The sequence below is a fragment of the Pseudorasbora parva genome, chromosome 14 (assembly GCF_024679245.1).
Source record: "Pseudorasbora parva isolate DD20220531a chromosome 14, ASM2467924v1, whole genome shotgun sequence".
NCBI classification, from domain to species: Eukaryota; Metazoa; Chordata; class Actinopteri; order Cypriniformes; family Gobionidae; genus Pseudorasbora; species Pseudorasbora parva.
In genome coordinates, this window is record NC_090185.1 from 31,797,599 (window position 1) to 31,821,724 (window position 24,126).

The window sequence follows — 24,126 nt, forward strand, 5'->3', positions numbered from 1 at the left end:
AGATGATAATTCCGCAAATAACTGCAATTGCAGGTTTCAAACAGAGATGGCGACAAAACTTACGGACTGCAGCTTTGGATAGTGCATTTTTACTTCTAAAAGGGGGGGGGGGGGGGGGGGGGGGTGACAGTTAAGGGGTTAAAAATGTGTGGTCATTTGATCATCCCTTTTACTACATAGAATTCTTTATGCAAAATATAATTGTATTTAAGAAAAAGTTGAAAATGTTCTCATAAATTAAGAAAAGTCTTCTTTAAAATTTCGAATGATCTTTCTGATAAATAAAAAGTAGGTAATACAATGTTTGCAGTCGAACCATGGCAATCTTTGAAATATAACCCAAGGTATATGAATATGTTAACATTCTATCGCGGATTGAATGGCAGCATTCAAAGTCTGTCTGTCAGAAGGTAAGGGTTAATCCGTTCGCTGTGGCATATTGCGCGGATCTGAGAGTGTGCCGGCGGTCCACGCGTTCACACACTTTGGAGAGGCGGTGACACTCCGTGAGTCATTTGCGCTCCGGTCTCAGGAGGAGTGACAGCTGATGCCCGCTCATGGACCACTGCATGAACACCACAGGATCTGTCCACGGTACACCTGATCTCCGACACATCTTCGGCGTGTTCCCTAACCACCATCATAACAAACGAGCGTCCGTTTCTGCTTCTCTCCGCATAACGCATTACTCTTAGTTATTTGCCATGCCAAGCTGGAGGAGAAACCTGACTTTTTGCCTGCAGAGAATAAACGACGAAGGTAAGTGAACTGATGTCACACTTATGAATCGAGTTTGGTGCGTATACTCCTCATCGGTTCTAATGTTGGATGCGCATATGGTGTGTGCCTAATAGACATTAGCTCTGTGAAATCTGTGTTTTCTGCTCTGAACCCACGTGTCAATGAAGTGGCATGTGTTTTCCCTGGCGTTGTATCTATAATTATGCCTAACATTGTGTTTCAAACCAATTGCGTAGTGCCCCAGGTCATAGCATTGAGGTACTCCTCGATAAATGTTGGGGGATTCCCATTTTGCAGTACTTTTTCATGGGTAAAATTTAATGGGTAAATATTAAAATTGTTTTAAGATGGAAATCAATTTTGTTTTCTTCTATAACATCACAGTTAAACGAGCATTGTGTGCATTTTAAATAATTTCACTGAATTGATTTAAAGGTACAATATGTAAGATCCCAAAACCCCTAGAACAGTGTTATATATTTTGTTGAATTGTGTACTTGCAATATCCCAAATGTTTCCAAAAATGTTTAAATCCAGAGATATAAGCTATTTTAACCAGGACCTACCATGCGTCGCCTATCAATGACATCATACTTGTGTTATTCTTGAATTCCTCAAATTTTATTTAGCAGAAATCATGAAAAAACCAAAGACACTTTAATATATTGCATGTTTTATTAGACAGGTGAGCAACTGTTTGGATACATTCTTAGACAGAAAACTAATGATTGGGAAACAGCTCAACACGTTAGTCTTATTGTTTAAATCTGGTTTTCTTGATTTACCGCGAGTGTGCGTGTGCTCACTGCAGTGAACATTGTCTCATAGTAGCCATCAAGTGAACGCACAGAGTAACGTTATAACATAACTTTCAACACACTCAAATGTATGTAATATGATAAAACATTAAGCAGAAGAAGTGGAAGCACTCATCTGTGGCAGAATAAAAGCTCTGCGAAATCCTGGCATCATCAAGCTATGCTTTTTTTTTAATAAGCGACCCCTAGCGACAAAAAATGACATTGTGGCTTTAAGTGGATATTGCAGTTTTTGACATGTCCACAAGATGCAGCCTTTAACATTAAAAACTGGCATTTTATTATGAAATATTAAATAAAAATATTTATTATAAACAAAAAATTAAGCCTTATTTAAGATTTACGCAGTTGAATAGTAAAATTCTATCAAATATATCAATTATTCAATTAAATTACGTAAGGATTATTCAGTTCAATATGATGGAATTTTACTGTTAATTCAATTGCGTAAATCTTAAAAAAAGTTTTTTTTAGTTGCAGAAATAAATAATTTATACTTTATACTACCTTTATAATATCATTTAAAAATATATAATATATAATTAATAATATGTTTCACCCCTGTTAAAAATGAACATGCTATAATCCTTAAAGTTGAAGCATCCATTCTTGACCAAAACATGTTTCTTGTCGTTTATACCGTTTTAGTATAACGCTGCCTTAAATTCAAAATTGTATTTAATAATAAATTACAGAGTTATCAGGTATTGCATAAAAGGAATGACCCTAGGTTATCAGCCTTGAGGTATTCCTGAACTGTTCCTGTATTCCGGTATTACTGTTCCAAAAAATATTGTAATGCAGCTGCTGTTTTTTTTTTTTTTTAATTTGTTGAGAAAAAAAAGTCCTGGCTAATCCTATCTTTATAATGACAGCCCAAAATTCGAAAACAAAAAGTCCATCCATCCATTATAAAAGTGCTCCACACAGCTCCAGGGGGTTAATAAAGGCCTTCTGAAGCGAATCGAAGGGTTTGTGTAAGAAAAATATCCATATTTAACATGTTATAAAGTAAAATATCTAGCTTCCAGCAAACCGCCGTCCATATTCAACTTACGAAGAAAGTGTAATGGCCCTCGCAGTTCAAAGCGCTTATAATCACAAACCCATCGATTCGCTTCAGAAGGCCTTTATTAACCCCCCCGGAGCTGTGTGGATTACTTATTATAAATGCTACGTCCGACGTCATCGCCACCCCAATATAACTTTTTCTGACTTTAAAAAATGAGCTGAATCTTGTATAACTTACTTTGAAGTTGATTCAAAATCTACCACTTTTTACTTCCGGTTCACATATGTACTTATTTGAATAAACATTTAAAGGGGGGGTGAAACACTCAGTTTCAGTCAGTGTCATGTCAATCTTGAGTACCTATAGAGTAGCATTGCATCCTGCATATCTCCGAAAAGTCTTTATTTTTTTAATAATTATATAAGAAAGATGCGCTGTTCCGAGTCTTTCCGAAAAAAGCCGAGCGGGTGGGGGCGTGTCGTGTGAGCGGAGCTAAATAATGACGTGTGCGCGCCGCTGTTGTGTTGAGTGCGTCGTAATGCTGTCATCCCTAACAGCGGGAAAAACTTTATTCAAACTAAAAATATGGCTTTTAATCAGATACAGCCATACATCTATGATCCGGAATCAGACCCAGAGGCTGCAGTTGAACAGGAGCAGCAGCAAAAACGACTAGAGCAGGACGTCTCTATGTGGTACAAGTTATACACTAACTATATAATATGCTTAGCGGCTTGTGTTATTTACATATTTATACTTGAATTATATCGTCGTATTTTTGTCTTTGAAGGTGTACATGTGGGAAGTGCAGTTGTGCACGTGTGTGTGTGTGTGTGTGTTTACGCGTGGTTTGTGTAGACAACACGGAATAGTAGCGCATTTGAATGAAGAAGCGTGCTTATTTAGTTCAACATATTTCCCCCCTCTTTGTGTATTGTTGTTTGGAGTGCTTTTACAATACACAAACATAAAGTTACACAAATAGTGGCCAGCTAAACAAATGTACACGCACTACACATCGCATGCTCCATTGATCAATTTCTATATATAGTAATATATATAGTAACTATACGTGATCATGTTTGGGCTACTTGATGAGCATAGACACAGACATTTGAAGCAGTCTCACTCACCGCCCGCGGTTCTAACGTTGGGACCTTTATCGTTGGGACTGCTCCATCCTTCAGCATTAGGCGATTGGAAAAGCCGGCGTCGAGCTGGGCCTTGTTTATGAAACAGTCGGCACCGAAATGCAGCGAACAGATATAAACATTCGCGCAACTCAGTTGCTGATCCGGAAAAGCAAATTACATCCACTGTTGCCTTACCGCGAGGTTTTTGGAGAATCTGTGCAGGACTGTCTTGGTCTGGCAACCAAAAACGCACTTTTTTGGTGACATTGTTAATTGTGCACATTACCTGTGCAGCGCAGCCTACGAGCCAGCGCTTTGATGGGCGTAGCCTGTTACTTTCGCTCTCTCCCTCTCTCTCTCTCTCTCCCTCTCTCTCTCTCTCACGCGCTTCCGGTAGAATTGTCCGTACGGCCCATACAAGGAAATTCCGCCCCCGTTAACGTCAAAGGGGACGCATGATCTCAAAAAACTTGCCGAAACTTATGACTAACCGGAAGTAGTATTTTTGACAAAGAAATACTCCCATCAAACGTCCACCTTAACTTTTGAAACTTTGTCCATGTTTAGTATGGGATTCCAAGTCTTTAACAGTGTAAAAAGATCAGTATGCATGAAACAGCATTTCACCCCCCCTTTAATGATTAAAATGAACGTATTAACTTAAATGATATTAAATGATGTCATTCATTATAAAATAGCAAAAAAGGGATAGGTTTATATTATTTAATTGTGGTAAAATTGTTTACTTGGCAATAAACAAAGTTGGTCACCTCTGACCAAAATGTTGTTGAAACACTCAGAAGAACAAGGAGAAAATTAGTTTTTTTATTGTTTTTCTGTCTCTCATTCAGAGCTAATCCTCTTATCATAATGTGAATTCCAAGACTCGAGATCCCATTAATCATAAGAACTCAGTTACATTAGAATAGCGAGGATGAATTTGCAGATTTGATGACAAAGTGTGTGTGTGTGTGTGTGTGTGTGTGTGTATGTGCGCATTTGGAGGAAGTTGTAGCACTGCTAGAGCATTGCCTGATCATATCTGGTGGCTGCAGCAGGATATCTGGACAGAATCCCGCGCTTAGCTCCAGCACAATTGATCGTAGCTGCATGACTGCTCAAGACCTTGCTTAAACTGAGTTCTGCACCAGGCTTTTGTCCATTTGCTTTTAAACTCTTATCAATTGTGACGAAAATTTCTGTTAGGTTTTTGTTGTGCGTGTGTTTCATCAATGAGGCCCTGTATGCCATGGCATTTGAAATGGCACTTGAGGGATATTTCCTCTGTGTTGTGTCTCAGAGCGGGATGAGGTCAGAGAGCAGAATGCTCTTTTGCTCTCCACTTTAGAGCCGTCATCTTCCTCCTCCTATTTTTAGTGAGCTCTGGAATCACATGTATGTTAAATATCAAAGGGTTGTGCCCTGTTGCTGAAGTCTAGTCATAGCAAACATTGTTTGACAAACCACAGAAAGACTGTCTCAACCTTTTGACGCAAGTTTTTTTAATGGCTTGTTTTGAAAATGTGATTATGAAGGCAGTCATATAAGGTTTTATATATATGTATATATATACTTTGGTCTGCTTGGTCTGTCACAGTTGTAAACACGCATGGACGTCGGAACCATTGTGTGTGGACACTTCTTAGGACCAATGATATTGGACTCAATCACTTTTATCGTCTCTAATTCAGCACATGCCTGCTTACCTGCCCTAACCGATAAACACTTATTATTAAACACATGTTAGACGCTTTATTTCCACTTTTCTAATATTTTCTCAATTTTATTGCAAATAAATGCCTTTCCGAGCTGATGTGTGATGGGAAAAGGGAGTAGAGCGAGTGTGGCAAAAGGCGGATTCGAACCTCTGATCGATTTGTGTCAAAACTTGATGACATGCATCTTACCCCTACACTGCCACGGTAAATAACTCAGAGATTTCTGTCATTTTGTCTGGCCCAATTAATCGTTTAGCAAACGGCAGTAAATTTGTATTTAATGTACAGTCTTGTTCAAAATAATAGCAGTACAATGTGACTAACCAGAATAATCAAGGTTTTTAGTATAGTTTTTATTGCTACGTGGCAAACAAGTTACCAGTAGGTTCAGTAGATTCTCAGAAAACAAACAAGACCCAGCATTCATGAAATGCACGCCCTTAAGGCTGTGCAATTGGGCAATTAGTTGAATTAGTTGAAAGGGGTGTGTTAAAAAAAATAGCAGTGTGGCATTCAATCACTGAGGTCATCAATTTTGTGAAGAAACAGGTGTGAATCAGGTGGCCCCTATTTAAGGATGAAGCCAACACTTGTTGAACATGCATTTGAAAGCTGAGGAAAATGGGTCGTTCAAGACATTGTTCAGAAGAACAGCGTACTTTGATTAAAAAGTTGATTAGAGAGGGGAAAACCTATAAAGAGGTGCAAAAAATGATAGGCTGTTCAGCTAAAATGATCTCCAATGCCTTAAAATGGAGAGCAAAACCAGAGAGACGTGGAAGAAAACGGAAGACAACCATCAAAATGAATAGAAGAATAACCAGAATGGCAAAGGCTCAGCCAATGATCACCTCCAGGATGATCAAAGACAGTCTGGAGTTACCTGTAAGTACTGTGACAGTTAGAAGACGTCTGTGTGAAGCTAATCTATTTTTAAGAATCCCCCGCAAAGTCCCTCTGTTAAAAAAAAGGCATGTGCAGAAGAGGTTACAATTTGCCAAAGAACACATCAACTGGCCTAAAGAGAAATGGAGGAACATTTTGTGGACTGATGAGAGTAAAATTGTTCTTTTTGGGTCCAAGGGCCACAGGCAGTTTGTGAGACGACCCCCAAACTCTGAATTCAAGCCACAGTACACAGTGAAGACAGTGAAGCATGGAGGTGCAAGCATCATGATATGGGCATGTTTCTCCTACTATGGTGCTGGGCCTATTTATCGCATACCAGGGATCATGGATCAGTTTGCATATGTTAAAATACTTGAAGAGGTCATGTTGCCCTATGCTGAAGAGGACATGCCCTTGAAACGGTTGTTTCAACAAGACAATGACCCAAAACACACTAGTAAACGGGCAAAGTCTTGGTTCCAAACCAACAAAATTAATGTTATGGAGTGGCCAGCCCAATCTCCAGACCTTAATCCAATTGAGAACTTGTGGGGTGATATCAAAAATGCTGTTTCTGAAGCAAAACCAAGAAATGTGAATGAATTGTGGAATGTTGTTAAAGAATCATGGAGTGGAATAACAGCTGAGAGGTGCCACAAGTTGGTTGACTCCATGCCACACAGATGTCAAGCAGTTTTAAAAAACTGTGGTCATACAACTAAATATTAGTTTAGTGATTCACAGGATTGCTAAATCCCAGAAAAAAAAATGTTTGTACAAAATAGTTTTGAGTTTGTACAGTCAAAGGTAGACACTGCTATTTTTTTGAACACACCCCTTTCAACTAATTGCCCAATTGCACAGCCTTAAGAGCGTGCATATCATGAATGCTGGGTCTTGTTTGTTTTCTGACAATCTACTGAACCTACTGGTAACTTGTTTGCCACGTAGCAATAAAAAATATACTAAAAACCTTGATTATTCTGGTTAGTCACATTGTACTGCTATTATTTTGAACAAGACTGTAAATGCCATCTAACGTTACTGCAGTAAAAAAAAAAAAATTCTGAGAGAGAGGACCCAGTGACCCACCCACTTTTTATTTGCTTTCGACGCCCATCTAAATACGACAGCGGATTTCTTCGCACTCAGCAAAGGTCGTGATATGATGTCACTCTCTGAAGCGTCTTTTTTTAGAAACATGGATTCAACATATAACAAATATTACTACACTCAAAATGTAAACAAATATACAATCTACTCAACTTTACTGCAAAAAATATAGTTCTTTTAATTAGGGCTGGGTTTCGATTCAAATTTCAAGAATCGATTCGATTCCGATTCTCAAGATCTTGAATCGATTATCATTATTCGATCCGATCGATCTTTGAGATTTAGATAAGTGTTTTTAAAGAAAGCATTTTTTCCAGCTGTTGACTGAATATTACAGGACTGTAGTTATGCAACATATTGATACTATTATTATAGACATTCAACTGCAAATTAATGGAGTATTGATGGTTGTAAAGAACAACTGTGCGCTGTGGAGAGGGCGCGTGCTGTCATGACAAGCCAGCCATTACAACTTCCTTGGCTGTAAGCGCGCGCTGCAGTGAGAACGGCTGTGACGTAAGCCGCGTTCTCGACATATCCAGCAGCCCGAGTTCACTCGTCTACCTTACTCTAGTATTCTCTGTCCACCGCGGTAACGGAAGAAGAGGAAGAGTGAGGAAAACTCCGCTGCGCTTCTTCAGAACGGCGGCGGCGGTATAGTGACGAGAGCTTCGGCTTGAGTTTGTTTACCTACTCTAGTATTCTCTGTCCGCGGCGGTTCTGGAGTTTTCAAAGCTGCCATGTTCGTTGTTTTAATGTCCTTCCACCTCGCGCGCATGCGTGAATTCAATGACGCGGCACATTAAAATTCACGGGGAAAATGTAGGCCTAATATTAAATCGATCCTCTGAGTTACGGATCGATCTTTAGAAATTAATATGAAAATCGATTCAGAATTGGTGAATCGATTTTTTTCAACACAGCCCTACTTTTAATTCCGCCAAGAGGTCACGCCTTGATATATCGATCTTGTACTTTGTAGCTGAACACTCGTTATTGTAGTGCATTGAGGGATTGAATGAGTGCACTCAATAACGTTCACTATGGTTTGGGACACCACTACAAATGGCTGTCTCCTCAAATAATGCCCTAAGTGAGGGTATAGGGGCGATTTCGGATTCAGCCCAGGCTTGAACTTTGGAACGCAACAAAATGCGCAACATGGGCTTGTGTTTCCGGTCTGATGCATTCGCATGCCTTTGCGTGGACGTCAGTGGAATGAAAAACGCAGTGTAACCGCCCCTTGAGGCTGAGGACCTAATGGGTGGAGCTTGACCTAGTCATGTTTAGGGATAGGGCTATTGAGGAGGGTTAGGGTGTGCTGGACCTTCAATTTCCCCCCATTAAGCCCAGAGAGAGGGGAGCATCAAACTTCGCCCACTGGTTCTGCAGTCAGCAGCATAAATCTGCAAAACTGTTGATAACATGCATGGTCCATGTGAGTCATTTGAGGTCTAAAGTATCAAAGACTGAGGCAATCAACTCACTACAAACCCCAAACTCCACTCAAGTTCATTTAAGTTCTCCATTTTTCAGTGTTTCCCATCTATTTTCAGAAGCGATCATGATAACGTGTCCAATTTGCATAATCTACTTTAGTGCCACATTTACAAATCCCTCCGGCTAACACACCGCTCCTCGCAATTCGCTGATTTTACAAACGACACAAGCAGCATCAGGCCTTCATCACATTAGCGTCTGCGCTCAACCTGAAAACGTGTACGTCCCCTCGCAGGTCCTCAGCGGCAATACACATTTCTCGCATGATTCGCCCTCTGTGTAAATCTGCCCTCACGCAACGGTATGACAAACCCATCACGCCTCTTCAACTCTCATCCTCAGAAGCGCTTGGTGTTCCTTTATAAGTGCTGTATATTTAGAGCTGGCTGGGATGAGCAGAAGCGGTTATGAAGAGATCTGTCGCACGCTATCTTATGAATGAGAATTAGGACTAAATGCAGTGAGCGATAGCGTGATAAAACACTCCCCAAAGATGTTTTTATCACGTACGGAAGAGTTGTGAACGTCTCATAACACATCTTCTGTAATAGACTATGTAAGTGGTTAGTAGCTGCAAGCAGAAAAAAAGGGATACTTAACCTTCATTCTTGATCTTTGTTTATAATATAATACAATATAATTAAAATAATGTAATCTGAAATTCTGAGGGTGCAGGTTTAATTCTGGATTTTCATTAGACAGTATGTATCATATCATTTATAAAGCCCTTAGGTTTTTCTTGAGTCAAATATTTTGTCACATTGTGGTTCACATAATCAGTTTGGCTGAACTAATAAATATTTATGGTTAATTTCTATTCATGAGTGTAATTTTTCATATTCATTTTATGGAATGAAATCTCTTCATGCATATAAGCAATGGAAACAAAACACATTATAATTTATTTTATTCCTTGGACACAAAAGTGGTCCAAGGAAGGAACAGTGGTGAACTGGAGACTGGGCAGCTAAGGCACAATGAGCAGCGTGGGGAGCGAAGGCTGGCCCGTGTGGTCTGATCAAACAGACGAGCTACTGTCGCTCAAATTGCTCAAAAAGTTAATGCTGGTTCTGATAGAAAGGTGTCAGAACACACAGTGCATTGTGGTTTTTTTCCTTTTACATCACCTGGATGGCTGGGTGCGTGTGTGTTGCTTACCTGGGGACTATCGGAAGAAGGCACGTACCACACGCTTCACCTACCTAAGCATTGTTGCAGACCATGCACACCCTTTCATGGAAACAGTATTCACTGGTGGCTGTGTCCTCTTTCAGCAGGATAATGCTCCTGCCACAAAGCAAAAATGGTTCAGGAATGGTTTGAGGTGCACAACTAGTTTGAGGTGTTGACTTGGCTTCCAAAATCCCCAGATCTCAATCCAGTCGAGCATCTGTGGGACGTGCAGAACAAACAAGTCCGATCCCTGGAGGACACACCTCGCAACTTACAGGACTTAAAGGATCGGCTGCTAACATCTTGGTGCCAGATACTACAGCACACCTTGAAGGGTCTAGTGGAGTCCATGCCTCGACAGGTCAGGACTGTTTTGGCGGCAAAAGGGGGACCAACACAATATTAGGAATATTGGGATTAGGATCTGATGGGTAAAATGCTGGGTTGTTTTAACCCAATTTTGGGTAAAAGATGGACAAACGCAGCTGTGGGGTTACATTATTAATACACTGTTTAATCCAGTGGTCGGGTTTGCCCATATTTGAGCAACTCAGCATTTCTTTGAGTGTACACACACACACACACACACACACACACACACACACACACACACACACACACACACACACACACGTTTGTATTTGTGACAAATGGGGACATTCCATAGGCGTAATGGTTTTTATACTGTACAAACTGTATTTTCTGTCCCCCTACACTGCCCCTGCCCCTAAACCTACCCATCACAGGAAACATTCTGCATTTCTACTTTCTAAAACAAACTCATCCTGTATGATTTATGAGCATTTTGAAAAATGGTGACATGGCCAATGTCCTCATATTTCACCCTCTCCTTGTAATACCTGTGTCATACCCATGTCATTATACACATGTCATTATACACATGTCATTTGTGTCCTCATATGTCACACACACACACACACACACACACACACACACACACACACACACACACACACACACACACACACACACACACACACACACACACACACACACACACACACACACACACACACACACACACAAGAGTCTTTCTTTTGAAGAGTCCTTTTGAGTCTTTCAAGCTTCAAAATGATAAAAAAAACAATATGAAGTATCATAATCAGTCCACATGCCTTGCGCTATACATGCGCTAAGTCTTGAAGCTATACGGGAAAAAACATATTTTTTTTAAATATGTATTTTTCTATAAATATCACTGAATCAATGATCTGGTTACATGAGTTACTATCTCAAATTCAGTAAATTCAGATCAATTCCATGAAAGAAAGACACAGGGCTTTTGGAACAACATCAGGGTTAGGAAATGATCTGAATATTCATTTTTGGCTGAAGTAAGTTTTTATTTTTGGACCCTGAATGATAATTATGTTATATTAGTAATTTTTTAATGAAGATGGAATAGCCTGACCTTTTTTTTCTCTGATAATTTTTTCAGAATTACCATATTCACATTGATGCTGGCCAGATTCGTCCTAATCATGGGTTTGTTTCAGCATGTGGCAAAGTGCTTAATTCATTTGCTTGGCTGGTTTTTCCTGAGCCCGACATTTTGCCAGATTGTCCCACAGGCTTGTGTGCTTACCAAGCATATAACAGTCAGGATCATCAAACAAATATGATACACAACCATTAATGTTGTTTCCTTTTGTCATATGTTCATACTTATTTCCATATTTGAGCATCATGAGATGGGAGGGGTAGGTGGGCGGGATATATATATATATATATATATATATATATATATATATATATATATATATATATATATATATATATATATATATATATATATATATATATATATATATATATATATACCAACCTCAAAACAGACTGTGTTGAATGCCGTGACGCCGTGTTAATTGACATGCATGCAAGCAGTATAAGCTAATCTTCATCTAGGTCACTCATTGGAATTGTGGGTAATGTGATTTGATGACTCACCCAAGCAGAAAAAACAGCTTCGTTTTCGATCCGTGATGCCTTTGTGAAGTATAATATATAATGCTAGGGAATTTCCTGTCAGGATTGTGCCTGTTTCTTTCTCATGAGTAGTTTGGTCAGTGTTTTGTGACAGTGAATGTTGTTCCCCGTGACTCACGCCGCTCGGACTTGACATTGTGATGAGCGACACCGATGGCTGATCTACAGCCCCTTCATACACACACTATCTGGCTTGCTTGGTTTTTGCGTAGTAAAGCCTGCTGGGGCCTGATTGCTCTGCGAGGCAGTGGCCTGTAAACGCAGACGACCGCAGGAAGGCCAGCTCCCGTGAAAGACAGTTCACCGTCATCACTTAGTCAGAGTTTTGGGGTCCACTAGTTCACAAATCTCTTTTGCTGTGGCATCTGCAGAGTTTTATGATGAATTGCAGCATTTAACCGTTAACATGTTTTCACTTATGATTTGCTGCTTGTATTGTGTTCAGAGACAAAATGCTCTTTTTCTGTTAGACATTTTTTGTAAACAAGAATAACATCTTTCTTGACCCTACTGCACATGTATTGGTTATACTTTGTTGATGCCATTCCGAAAAAACATTTTCTAAACATAGGGTTGAGGTAAGCATAGCCAGATTAGCCAGATTAGCGCCTGTTGTCATAACTACACCAGATACACTTTCTATATCTGCCTGAAAAAACATTTCACTATTGAAACAACATATGCTAGTTAGGTATGTTTTGAAGAGTGGCAGCTGGTTTGAGCTGGTTTAAGCTGGTCCTTTGCTGGACACGAGCTGGTTTAAGATGGTCCTTATGCTACGTTCCAGGCTGGTTTTTGAGCCCGTAAGTTACGCCTTCAAACCACGACTTTGTAGTGTTCCAGTCACGCCAAACTGCCTGAGCGCAAGGAATTGTGGTAGCTAGATGTAAACAAAGCATGACGTACTGGGCTTATGCTCATTTACAATAATTTTTATGGCCAAAAGTGCTTACTTCTTGCTTATTTGAGGGAAACGTAGGAGAAAAAATGGCGCATAAGATAAGATACCTTTTTTAATGTTATTTGTATATTTTCATAAACCCTGCATCCGTAGAGGCTGCCATTGTTGTTTTGCGGGCTATGATGTCAGAGCTCATAACTTTAGGTCACGGGTTTGAATGCCGTTCCAGTGCACTTCCTTTGGGTCGAAGGTTGGAAAACCTACCTAACCAGCATATTGTTGCTGTCCGATGAAAACCACGTATGTCCATTTTGCCGATATTAAGATTTTTCGCCGGATTGAATGCCGAGGTTCATTTCCGTATGCTTCACTTATCTGAATGGCTATCTAAATATCTAAATGACCAATGAAAAGTTTTGAAATCATGTCATCTGATTTTCATCTCTAACCATTTGGTGTCAAAGCTGTCAATCACGCCACATGTCTCCCACCCTGAGGAAGCATCTCGCTGGTCTCGTGAAGTTTCATTGTATTGTGAAGATGTTAATACACGGATTTCCGAAGTGAAGTGAAACAATGTTGACTGGGCATAGCGCTATATTTTTTCTGATCTATTTTTCTCCCTTCCCTTCAGGATGTCTTTCTCTGTAAAGGAGCTGTGTGAATTGATGAAAGTTAACTATGGTAGGGCTGTTATTGAGGTCAACAATGAGGAGGAAGATCGGCCGGTCGTTAATGCGCATCTCATCAGTAAAGCCGGTTCTCTAATCAGCGGTAAACTCCCTCAGGTGCGTGATTTCACATAGAGCAGCTGTTACTACACAGAGCCGTTGTTAACTGACAAGATGCGCAAATAAACGCTGAAAATGAATATGAAATATGAAACGTGACTTGGCCATTCTAATTAATGATCGGAAGAACGCATATTGACCACCGTTACTGTAAAATATGCACGTATGTCCATTTAAACTCAATTTTGGTCAAATGTGGATTATATCATTACAGTGGCAAGAATATGGTTACATGTACAGATCCCGTACCAAGTATGACATCGCTACATTCAACTGTGTAATAAAGTTTGTAGATGGGAAGGAAGGAGGCGGGAACCGGCGAACATTTAACAACTTTTATTAAACAAACAAAACGAAAGTAAACCGCGGGCAGCCCCTCACGGACGACTGCCCACAAATAAACGTAAACAAAACATAACATAAAGTCCAGGCCTGGTCCTCTCTCGTCTTCCGCTGCCTTCGCTCCTACTTTTATGCTCCCGTCACATGGCCGCGAGACGAAACCGGTGTGCCATGCAGCTGGCACTCGTCAACACTAATCACCGGCCCGCTCTCGCGGTCCCTCGTCCCGCTGCCTGTCACACCACAAACTGCTTTTGAAATAGTGTTTTTTTCACTTCCTGAAAAGTAACCATTTTGGACATACGTGAGTTTCATCGGGCAGTGACGGTATGCTGTTTTTCAACAGGGTTCAGTGTATCATTATATTAGTAGAGAGCTGCTTCTGTAGCCCCTCCCACTGACTCGTGGAGCTAAACGAACGATAAACATGGTGAAGAAAGCAAGATAATCATTTGTAAACAAGACACCGGTCGACACTGGATTAGAACTATTCAGTTTAGAACACAATGATGTGCCTTCTTTATTGGATCTGACAGGAACGGTGCAACACACTTATTTGAGTAAAGCATGTTCTTATATGTGATTGCATTGCATTGTTACAGATCGTTTTGATTATGTGTCTAACAGAACATTCCTTAGCACGCTATCACAGGCTGGAGAATCCCTTATTTGTTGGTTGATTGCGATTCAGGTTCAGACTGTAATGTAACAGATGTAATGTTATGGGCTAGGGGGCTCGCAAATCCCAACATCTCAGGGCTATGTGTTTTCCAGACGGGCTATCAAAGCACGAAAGCACGTCGGAGTGCCGGTAAATCTCAAATAGTGAAATAACATTAATTTCTCTGTCTGGGTTGTTCACTCTCTAGACTTGATATTTGAAGAGGGCGCTTCCAGACGTGTGTGTGTGTGCATGTGGTTGACAAGGGAGCTTAAGCTCATTAAATATGCAAATTTTATCCAATCCTAGCTGTGGGCTTTTACTTCCAAGTCTCCAGTGCGTCACACCCATCAAAACCTAGCGTTCAGGAGAGAGCCTCAAAACCAGTGTAGAAAATAGCCTATTACTTATTAGTTATGATGCTTTTGAATGTAAAAACCATGCAAACCTCGTTGACCTCAGACAACAAGCCAGAAAGAAAAAAAAGCCAGTTCAAAATTCTGTATCAATAACACCAGCTACCAAAATGTTCTAAGGATGTTCTCCTAACATTCCCATTGTTATCTGCATTAAATATTTTTTCTTGGTTTTGCGAAAGGGGTCATGAATTGCGAAATCAATTGGCATATAAGAGGTAATTATACTATATGAAATTCCTGTCCTGTATGAAGTTTCAGAAATGAAAACTTCCTTAGTCAAAAAAAGCTTTTGTAAAAAGACCGCCTCTGCAGAAGAAAATCAACGCCTATTTCATGATTGCAACTTTGGCTCCGCCCACTGGAGTGTTAGTGAGATGATTAGGAGAGAAGAGTAATATAGGATCACTGGACTAAAAATAACCTTCCAAAGGATTGTAATGCTAGGAAAGTGGTTATTTATTTTGAACAATGTGAATGTCTCAGTAGAGCGTTATTTGTCTGTTCGGTACAGTTCACTGTGGATTCATCGGTAAATCAGTCGCAATTTTAATGCAGGCTTTGTAAACAGACTTTAAGATATGGACTCAACAGTAATGACACAACATGTAAGTAGCCGTGTTAATTCTCTTTAAAGTGAACTAATCTTTTAACTCCACAACTAGGGCTAGGCTAACTGCCTTTGAGATCAATAAGAATGCTAACGGTTCTCTTCAGGTGTTATAAACCTAGCCAGATGTGACACCAAAGAGCAACAAGTGATATTTTTTTACTATGTAAATCTGAGGGTTTAGTAAGCAATTTCAGCCAATGCCAAATTGCTCCATTCTGCTAATGTCAACCACCGTCTCCAAAATCGTGCTCCCCATGTCATGAAACTCAATGTCTACAACTCTGGTTGGCTGGTCTTCTGGTCTGGCTAAAAACACAGTTTATAGGATCCAGAGCTGTCAGTTATTTCTCAAGACACCATTTCAGTAATATCATTATGATGATATTATATACTGGACAACTTTTTGTTGTTGTAATATTTGTATGGCCTTATGTCATAGATGCTTGCTAATCTCAGTGGAGAGAAAGTGTCAGGAAATATAATGAATGTTACCTTTATCACATTAGTTTAAGTTTCATCTCATTCTCCTTACCTTAAAGCAGCACTTGGCAACTTTTGCTCTCGGGGTCCCCCTACAGTTGAGAAAAAATAATGTCCTCAACTACTGTCGTAAGCTCTGTCATCCTACAACAGGGGATACCATCGCGCATGCATTTGTTGACATGACAACCCTGATAGCCCTGAACTAGTAATGCGCGGGTCGTCTCATAACCCTCGGACCCCGTATGTCTATTTAATGGTCGCGGGTGCGGGGCGGGTTGTAAAAATATATACAGTGGTGTGGGGCGAGCCAAATAACTTCATAAAAGCGGGACCCGCGGGTTGGTGCAGCACTAACAGTTCCCCTGAACACTGCAGGAGGAGTTCACATGCAGGTGTTCTTCTGGCGTCGCGTGTGAAATGTCTTCATCCCAGGTACAGTCAGTGGCATATGTTTCAGCATGTCATATGAATATAATTTCATGGGTTTTATTTTTTCAAACGCCAAATAATCGCGATGCTCACGTTTACAAGCCAGCGTCATTATAGTAGTCTATTGGTTACCGTTTTACAGAATCTATATGATACTTCAGTTCAATATTTGAGTGGTAGGTAATCACCATAACAAGCAGGACAGCATCGGTCGGGCACGCCTCCTTCAGCTCACGCCAACGAGCAAACGCTGGTCACATGTTGATCCTCGTCCTGCCTTTAATCACATCACTTTTTCGTTTCCTCTTATTGCTTTCCTCCAACAAAACCTTTTCTTTCTTATGTGTCTGTGCTGCTTCGGACATGACTATATTATCCGACGAACAAAGTTAGGCTCGCACGTCCGAATTTGTGTGTGGGTGTTGGTGGAAGTGACGTATATGCCGTAAAGCAGTCAAATTTTGTAGTTCTTTTTGTTCTCGGGTTACTACCCGAAACCCAAAGTTTAAAAGTACGATTAAAAACGATACATATACATCAAGCTATGGCAGACGTGTCATTCAACCTATTGTAAGTCGATGTATCATCACAAGAGTCTTGAAAATATATTATTAAGGTTGAAAAGTTGCATAGTGCTGCTTTAAAGTACAAGTTCAAAAAAACATAATTTAATATTTTTAAAAATCCATCTACATTGTGATGACTGCTGGCTGGTCCCCACAATGTAATATAAACAAGTACAAGTTTAACAAGTTTATATTGTACAAACTGTACATTCTATCCCCTCTACACTGCCCCTGCCCCTGCCCCTGCCCTTGCCCTAAACCTACCCATCACAGGAAACATTCTGCATTTTTACTTTCTAAAAAAAACTCATCGTGTATGATTTATAAGCCTTTTGAAAATGTAGGTGATCTCAGGTTTTACTATCCTTATGGGGACATTTGGTCCTCACAATGTAATATAAACAAGGGCACGCACACACACACACACACACACACACACACACACGCACGCACGCACGCGCACGCACGCACGCACACACACACACACACAGAGAAATCACTTGCAGTTACACAATCTTTAATTACTAGAAACAGTTCGATAGTCAACACAGATACTAACGCTTGACACTTCCTGTGGCTCAATACATTTGCCCTCAGTTCATTTATCTCTAGAGATAAAGTGTCTGCAATGACCTAAACCAATGTTGGGCACAGACAATAAATGCCTCCAAAACTAAATTTATGGACAGGCTACATCTCCTCTAACTTCCACTCGCCATATCGCTCTTTATCTTTCCTGCATTGGCCTGAGTCTATACTTATTCAGCTTAGTCATTACCAACAACCTCCACATTTTTGGAAAACTTTAATTTAGCTTCACTGTGACTTTCTGATTCAAAGTTATGCCGTACAACTTTTTGCACTGTAATAAAAGTAAACACAGCTGACAATTGAAACATCAGTATTATTTCTTGTCTGATATACAACAGTTTAGCTAGGTTACATTGTTATACCAATAAGTGACGATAAATGACTGTGAATCATTGAATGAGTCATTGATTCATTCAAACAATCTTTGAGTGATTTTTGAATGGCTTTGTTTAGAAAACACTGATTCGTTAACGGATGAAGCTGAACTGATCGTTTCGCTCAAAAACGCTGATTCATTCAAGAATGAAATGTGTGGCTCAGAGACGCTGTCTTTGTTTGGAACTATTTTCTTTTGTTTTCTGCCTGCGGTGACTATGCGTGTAACGTCCCTTTATCATTGTGTATCAGACATTGCACCTTGTGGAATAAAGGTGAAATGCACTTATTAATTCATCAAAGATTCAATTATTGTTGTGCAGACAAAATATACTTACACTGTTACACACCTCGGGTCGTTAGCGACCCTATACAATTTTTTTTACAGAAAATGTATGGGAAAACAGGTATTCTTTTATAAATATAATTTTCTCGTCATATTGTTTATAATGAATTGATTGAGGAATACTAAGTAGGTTGATGTCTAACTTTAAAAAAATGAATGAGGAGGAGGGTAGTGAATGACGTCCTGGGTCACGAGAGACCCGCGATATGCATGTGATCATGGATACAATTTTTTTTATATCTTTTTCAACATTAGTCTATATATCTTTCAGAAATAACGTTTTCATAACTTGAACATTAGCACGACGTCTTAGAGGAACATATTTGTGTTTGTTGGGAATGATATCAAAAGACAACCATGAGCTTTCATAACAGATACTTTTATTTCTTATTCTGAGAAATAAGGCAGATGGCCATTAGGTGGGACAAAACTACATGGCTATGTCTTTAGCAGTGCTTTTAGCTTTGCTAAGGCTTGTGACTCTGATGGCTAATTACATCTTTATTGCAGTCATTTGGTCTCAAAGCGTTTTTGCAGTCTGTTAACAGATGTTTTATGTAACCTATTATTGTTAGCATTGTCTGTTAGCCTATAAACAGGCTTTTAAATAAGCTGATTTGCTTCTGTTTCTTGAATCAAATTGGTCAATCAAGGGCTTGAAGACAATCGTACAAACACTAAGAACATTTGGTGTGCTGATTGAACACATAGCGTCTGACTATAAAACGTTTTTTGGGAAATCTTTGGAAAGTTTCTGGAAAATTACCTGAAATTTTCATTGTAAACTTTTTTTTTTTAAACTACACCAGAATATTGACAGCCTCAAATCTAACAAAACTAGACTAAAACCCACAGAGATTTGTTTTTTAAGAGGCATATTTCTGTGAACCTGATTCAAATAGCTTTTGACGTTAACCTTCGTTTTCAATGCAGTAGTTGCGTTTAGCTCTCATTATTGTGCCTTTTTTGCTGTTTACTTCCTACATAATGGTCATTATTCAGCGTTATTCTGCCTTTCTAGATGACTTGCTTTGTGGCTCCAGGTTACAATATCAAGAAGGCGAAACCACAATGCACTCTGTCATTCTGGCTGCAGGGGTCTGTCGCTTTATGTTTACGTTTATGTTTAAATGTGTGTCATTTAAAAGAACATTCAACCTATTCTCATCTCTTCAGCACAAACCTTCAGTTTTCATACAGTCGGAGTCTTACACCTGTCCCTCAAATGATGTTCAGTGAAGTCATCTTTTATTATATATATTGCTCCAATGTTTCAGATGTTCAAACTAATTGAATCCCCTAGCAAAACGCTACAATATACAGTACAATACGGGTTAATACGCCATTCATGCAAAATATACAGTGGTATAGGTTAAACAAAGATATCTCAAGAAATACCTTTAAAGTCCAAAACGGCCTATAATACTATCATGGTAGCGATTATGGTAATACCATGGTACTTTAAAATAATAATAATAATAATAATAATAATAATAATAATAATAATAATAATAATAATAATAATAATAATAATAATACATGTACAAAAGGCTAGTGTAAAATCATGGTGGATGTGCAAAAATCCATCTCTTACTGTAAAAAGTGCCATGGATGGTAATACTATAGTACTTTAAAATATACAATAGTACTAAAATTTATGTACCATGGGTTTCATATGATACTTTCAAGAATACCATTGTAACCCCTACCGTTCGGACCGGGACTCAAACCCCGGTCCGCCGGCATGGGAGTCGGACGCTCTAACAAGGAGGCTAAAGGCTGCAACCTCTAACGTCAGTCGCTAGAGCGTCTCTTGAGGTCAGAGGAGTGAGGTTTACTCACATAGCAACTACTACTAGCTGGCCTCTGTTACACTCACCCTCCTAAACCTCACTCCCATCCGGGTCACGGCACCAATGTAACCCCTACTGTTCGGACCGGGACTCGAACCCTAGTCTGCCGGCATGGGAGTCGGACGCTCTAACAAAAAGGCTAAAGGCTGCAACCTCTAGCGTCAGTCGCTAAAGCATCTCTTGAGGTCAGAGGAGTGAGGTTTACTCGCACAGCAACTACTACCAGCTAGCCTCGGTTACATCGGGATTCTACCATTCTACATTTGCAAAATAATGTGGTGGTGGTAGTAGTAGTAGTAAAAACAATGCTTGTATCACAGTCCTTGCTTGTGGTGCTTGTGGCACCCCCTCGCATACGTTACGCTAGGGGGGTAACGGTACAGATTGCTCACGGTTCAGTTTGTATCGCGGTTTTAGGTTCACTGTTTTTGGTACGGTTCGGTATTTGCTATGTTCAGGGAAAAAAGAGCACGCCACAACACCCCGGTTGGGAAACACTGCTTTAAAGTACCATTAACCATGTTATTACCATGCTACCATGTCCAAGAAACCATTGTACTACTTTTCTAGATTTCCAAAATTCCATGGTGTTACTATAGTACAGTACAAAACAAAAGTATGCTATTATCATGGTATCATATCTAAGAAACCAAATCCAACATAGATAATTCTGCTTGAGAGAAAAACAGTTGTTAACAGTTAAACTGCTAAATGTATCATCCAAAAAGAAGGTAAACCATGGTACATTTTGGTCGTGGTTAATCCTTTACACACATGTGATGTGTAAGTAATATTGTTAATCACAAAATGAGATCATGTCATGATTTTTGATGAGATTTAGCAGCCAAGCAGGTGTGTTTCCAGACGACCACGGTAATACATCATAGCGCTCGTGATTTTAACAGTTCATGATCGGTGGAGCGCTTCCATGCGGCCCAGTGGAGTGCAAAAGGATCTTTTCCCTCTCAACCTTTGACTCGAACTGGCAGATCTGTCTCATGTGAGCACTCACAGCTTCCTGATTTGCCCCTACGCCACACAAGTGGAACATGAGAAATCTGAATTATCGGTGTGATGATGTTCAAAAGAGATGTCTGTGGGGACCTTTTCTGTTTTTTTTGCGCGATGGTGGGCGGACGTTAAAGAGAGCTCTAGGGCAGGAGTAGCAGACTCTCCACTCTAGATGAAGAATATAATCCAAGATGAAAGCTTGTGTTGAGACGGCATGTGTCTAACCCCATTCACTGTTCTGTGAAACTGGCAGGAGGCCACAGAAACTGCAGCAAAAGCATTTTTTTGGCTATGTGGCTTTCTTATCCAAGCTGAAATGCACCGGTAGGCTTCAACATACTTTTGTGAAAGAATATAGCGCATTTAGGGATAGAAAAACATGTTTTTAGCATGTGTACCGATTTTTTTTGTGTGTTGCTGCAGTCCAATAGGCACAAAATGCACAAGTGCTAGTAGATTAGCTTTTAGCTTGCACAGATTATTAAGTTAACATACTCTGTAAAAGTACATACTTCTTGCTACATAGGTTTATTTTCATCTGGTGTTGCTTTCCGAATTGTGTCAGATTGCATCAAAGCAAGTATGCACTGATTTCTCAGTGTTACCAGAAGGAGCATTATAGTATTAGTATTAGATTTTTTCTTTCAGCATTCTTTCCATTTGTCCATGGCAAAATTTTGGATGAATTAATTAATACAATGTGATTAATAGCACAATGTACAATGTGTAATAGAAAAGTAAGCACAAACCTTCACTGATAAACCAAAGGGGGTAATCCAGCGCCCGGAAAGCGTACCTCCCATAGGGGCGGCCATTGCTAACCAAGCCATCACCTGCTGTTAGCATCCCATTGACTCCCATTCATTTTGGCGTCACTTTGACAGTGAATAACTTTATATCTAAGGTGTTTAAAAACTCCATTTGCCCATTGTTTATTTCTAAAGAAACACTACAATGCATAAAAGACCCTGATGGTCCTGGAGGCTGAGGCAGAGCCGCAGTGACGAGCATCCGAGGTGGACCCAGGGTACATCAAGGTAAAACCAGAGGGAAGGTAGAGCCCGACAGAGCCGAAAGGACAAAGCATAGCTGAAGGCCCGTAAGTCCATGGCGCAGGCAGAGCGATGTCTGACCAAGGTGAAGCCAGAGGGACGAGGGAGGCCTGTGAAGCCCTGTGAGCCGACAGGTCGATGGGCTTTCGCTCATGCTCACAGACTCCACAAGCACGGCCACTGGGATACACAGTGTTGCAGGCTGAAGAACATGGCCACTGGCTTGGGCTCCGGGTCGATAGTTGGTTCAGTCCTTTTATCTCCCTTTCCGAATCATAATAACTATTTGCAGGGGCCAGCTCACCCTCAATGGCGAAGTGTGGTTGCTTGGGCTTTCCTCCATGCCCACGGACTCCAAAAGCGGACACTGGGTTAAACACACAATGTTGCCTTCTGACGTACCTGGTCACTGTGGAGCTCAGGCTCCAGGTCGATGGTTGGTTCAGTCCTCTTATGTGGCTTGTGCATCGCGGCATACTCAAGCTCTCTGTCTGCGGTGGGCTCTGGTGTTCGCTTTTGTGCAATATGTGGGCTTTGGCTGCCTGAGCTTAGTACCATGTGATATTTCAGTTTTTTTATTTTATTCACAATAGAATATAGCCTGGATGCCAGCCAAACTTAGCCCCGCCCACAATTTCTTTAGGTCAGGCAGTTCGGTCTGGCCTCGCTCCATAGAGGAGTAATTATCTCCGAACAGAAACTGTTCAGACCAATGAAATCATCAGGGCGGGCTTTAGACGATGATGGACAGATGATCAACAGTAACGTAATCATCAGGTCATCAAAGGGGCTTGGATTTTTTTTTTTTCAAATCCTAAACGGAGAGCTTGTTTGTATGCATTCACCTTCACTATTTCTCTCAGAAATGATGATCATGTTGGGTAAGTAATCTGTGTATCATTAAATTCTTTTATTTTTTTACAACACCGGCAAAGATCGTGTATTCCAGCGCGCGTGCAGACAGGGTTGACAAGTTTTTACAACAAAACCCGCCAACTACTAGCCCTAAACAATAGCTTCTCAGGGGGTTCTCTGGGAAAAAATTTTTGTTTGGGGAGTAAAATGTGTGTTATTTTGGCAAGGTTGCCTGCTAATATTCGCACTCATGGGTCTATATATCACCTAATAGTCGCTTCAACCCGCAGCACTGTGTGCAGTTGATCTCTGTTGACGACGCTCCGTTGCTCTGATTGGTTGTAGATCTATCCAATTGAGGTCTTTCCTGGTTCGGTTGAAACACGCCTCATAATCACAGCCCAATGGAGCAGTTTCAGACTCATATTCTGACTAGAATTAAGGATGACCACGTCAGGCTAAATAGAATATAGATAACATATCAAAAGTTGAAAGTGAGAAATTTTGAAATGTCATGCCAAATATTGGCTCATTTTGGATTTCATGAGAGCTACACTCCAAAAAAAGTTGGGACCGGTACCAATAAGAGGCCGGAAAAGTTAAATGTACATATACCTAAGGAACAGCTGGAGGATCAATTTCCATCTTCTTAGGTCAATTTTATATATATATATATATATATATATATATATATATATATATATATATATATATATATATATATATATATATATATAT

General features: G+C 40.1%; 1 protein-coding gene across 1 annotated transcript in view; it reads left to right on the plus strand.

Annotated features, from left to right (window-relative positions):
• Positions 1 to 467: 467 nt before the first annotated feature.
• Positions 468 to 24,126, plus strand: part of grip2b (glutamate receptor interacting protein 2b) — a 298,092-nt gene continuing 274,433 nt past the window's right edge. The window contains exon 1 of the mRNA XM_067416284.1: positions 468 to 759. Coding sequence (XP_067272385.1) covers positions 705 to 759 — 55 coding nt within the window. The 5' untranslated portion in view covers positions 468 to 704. The remainder of the gene's footprint in view (positions 760 to 24,126) is intronic.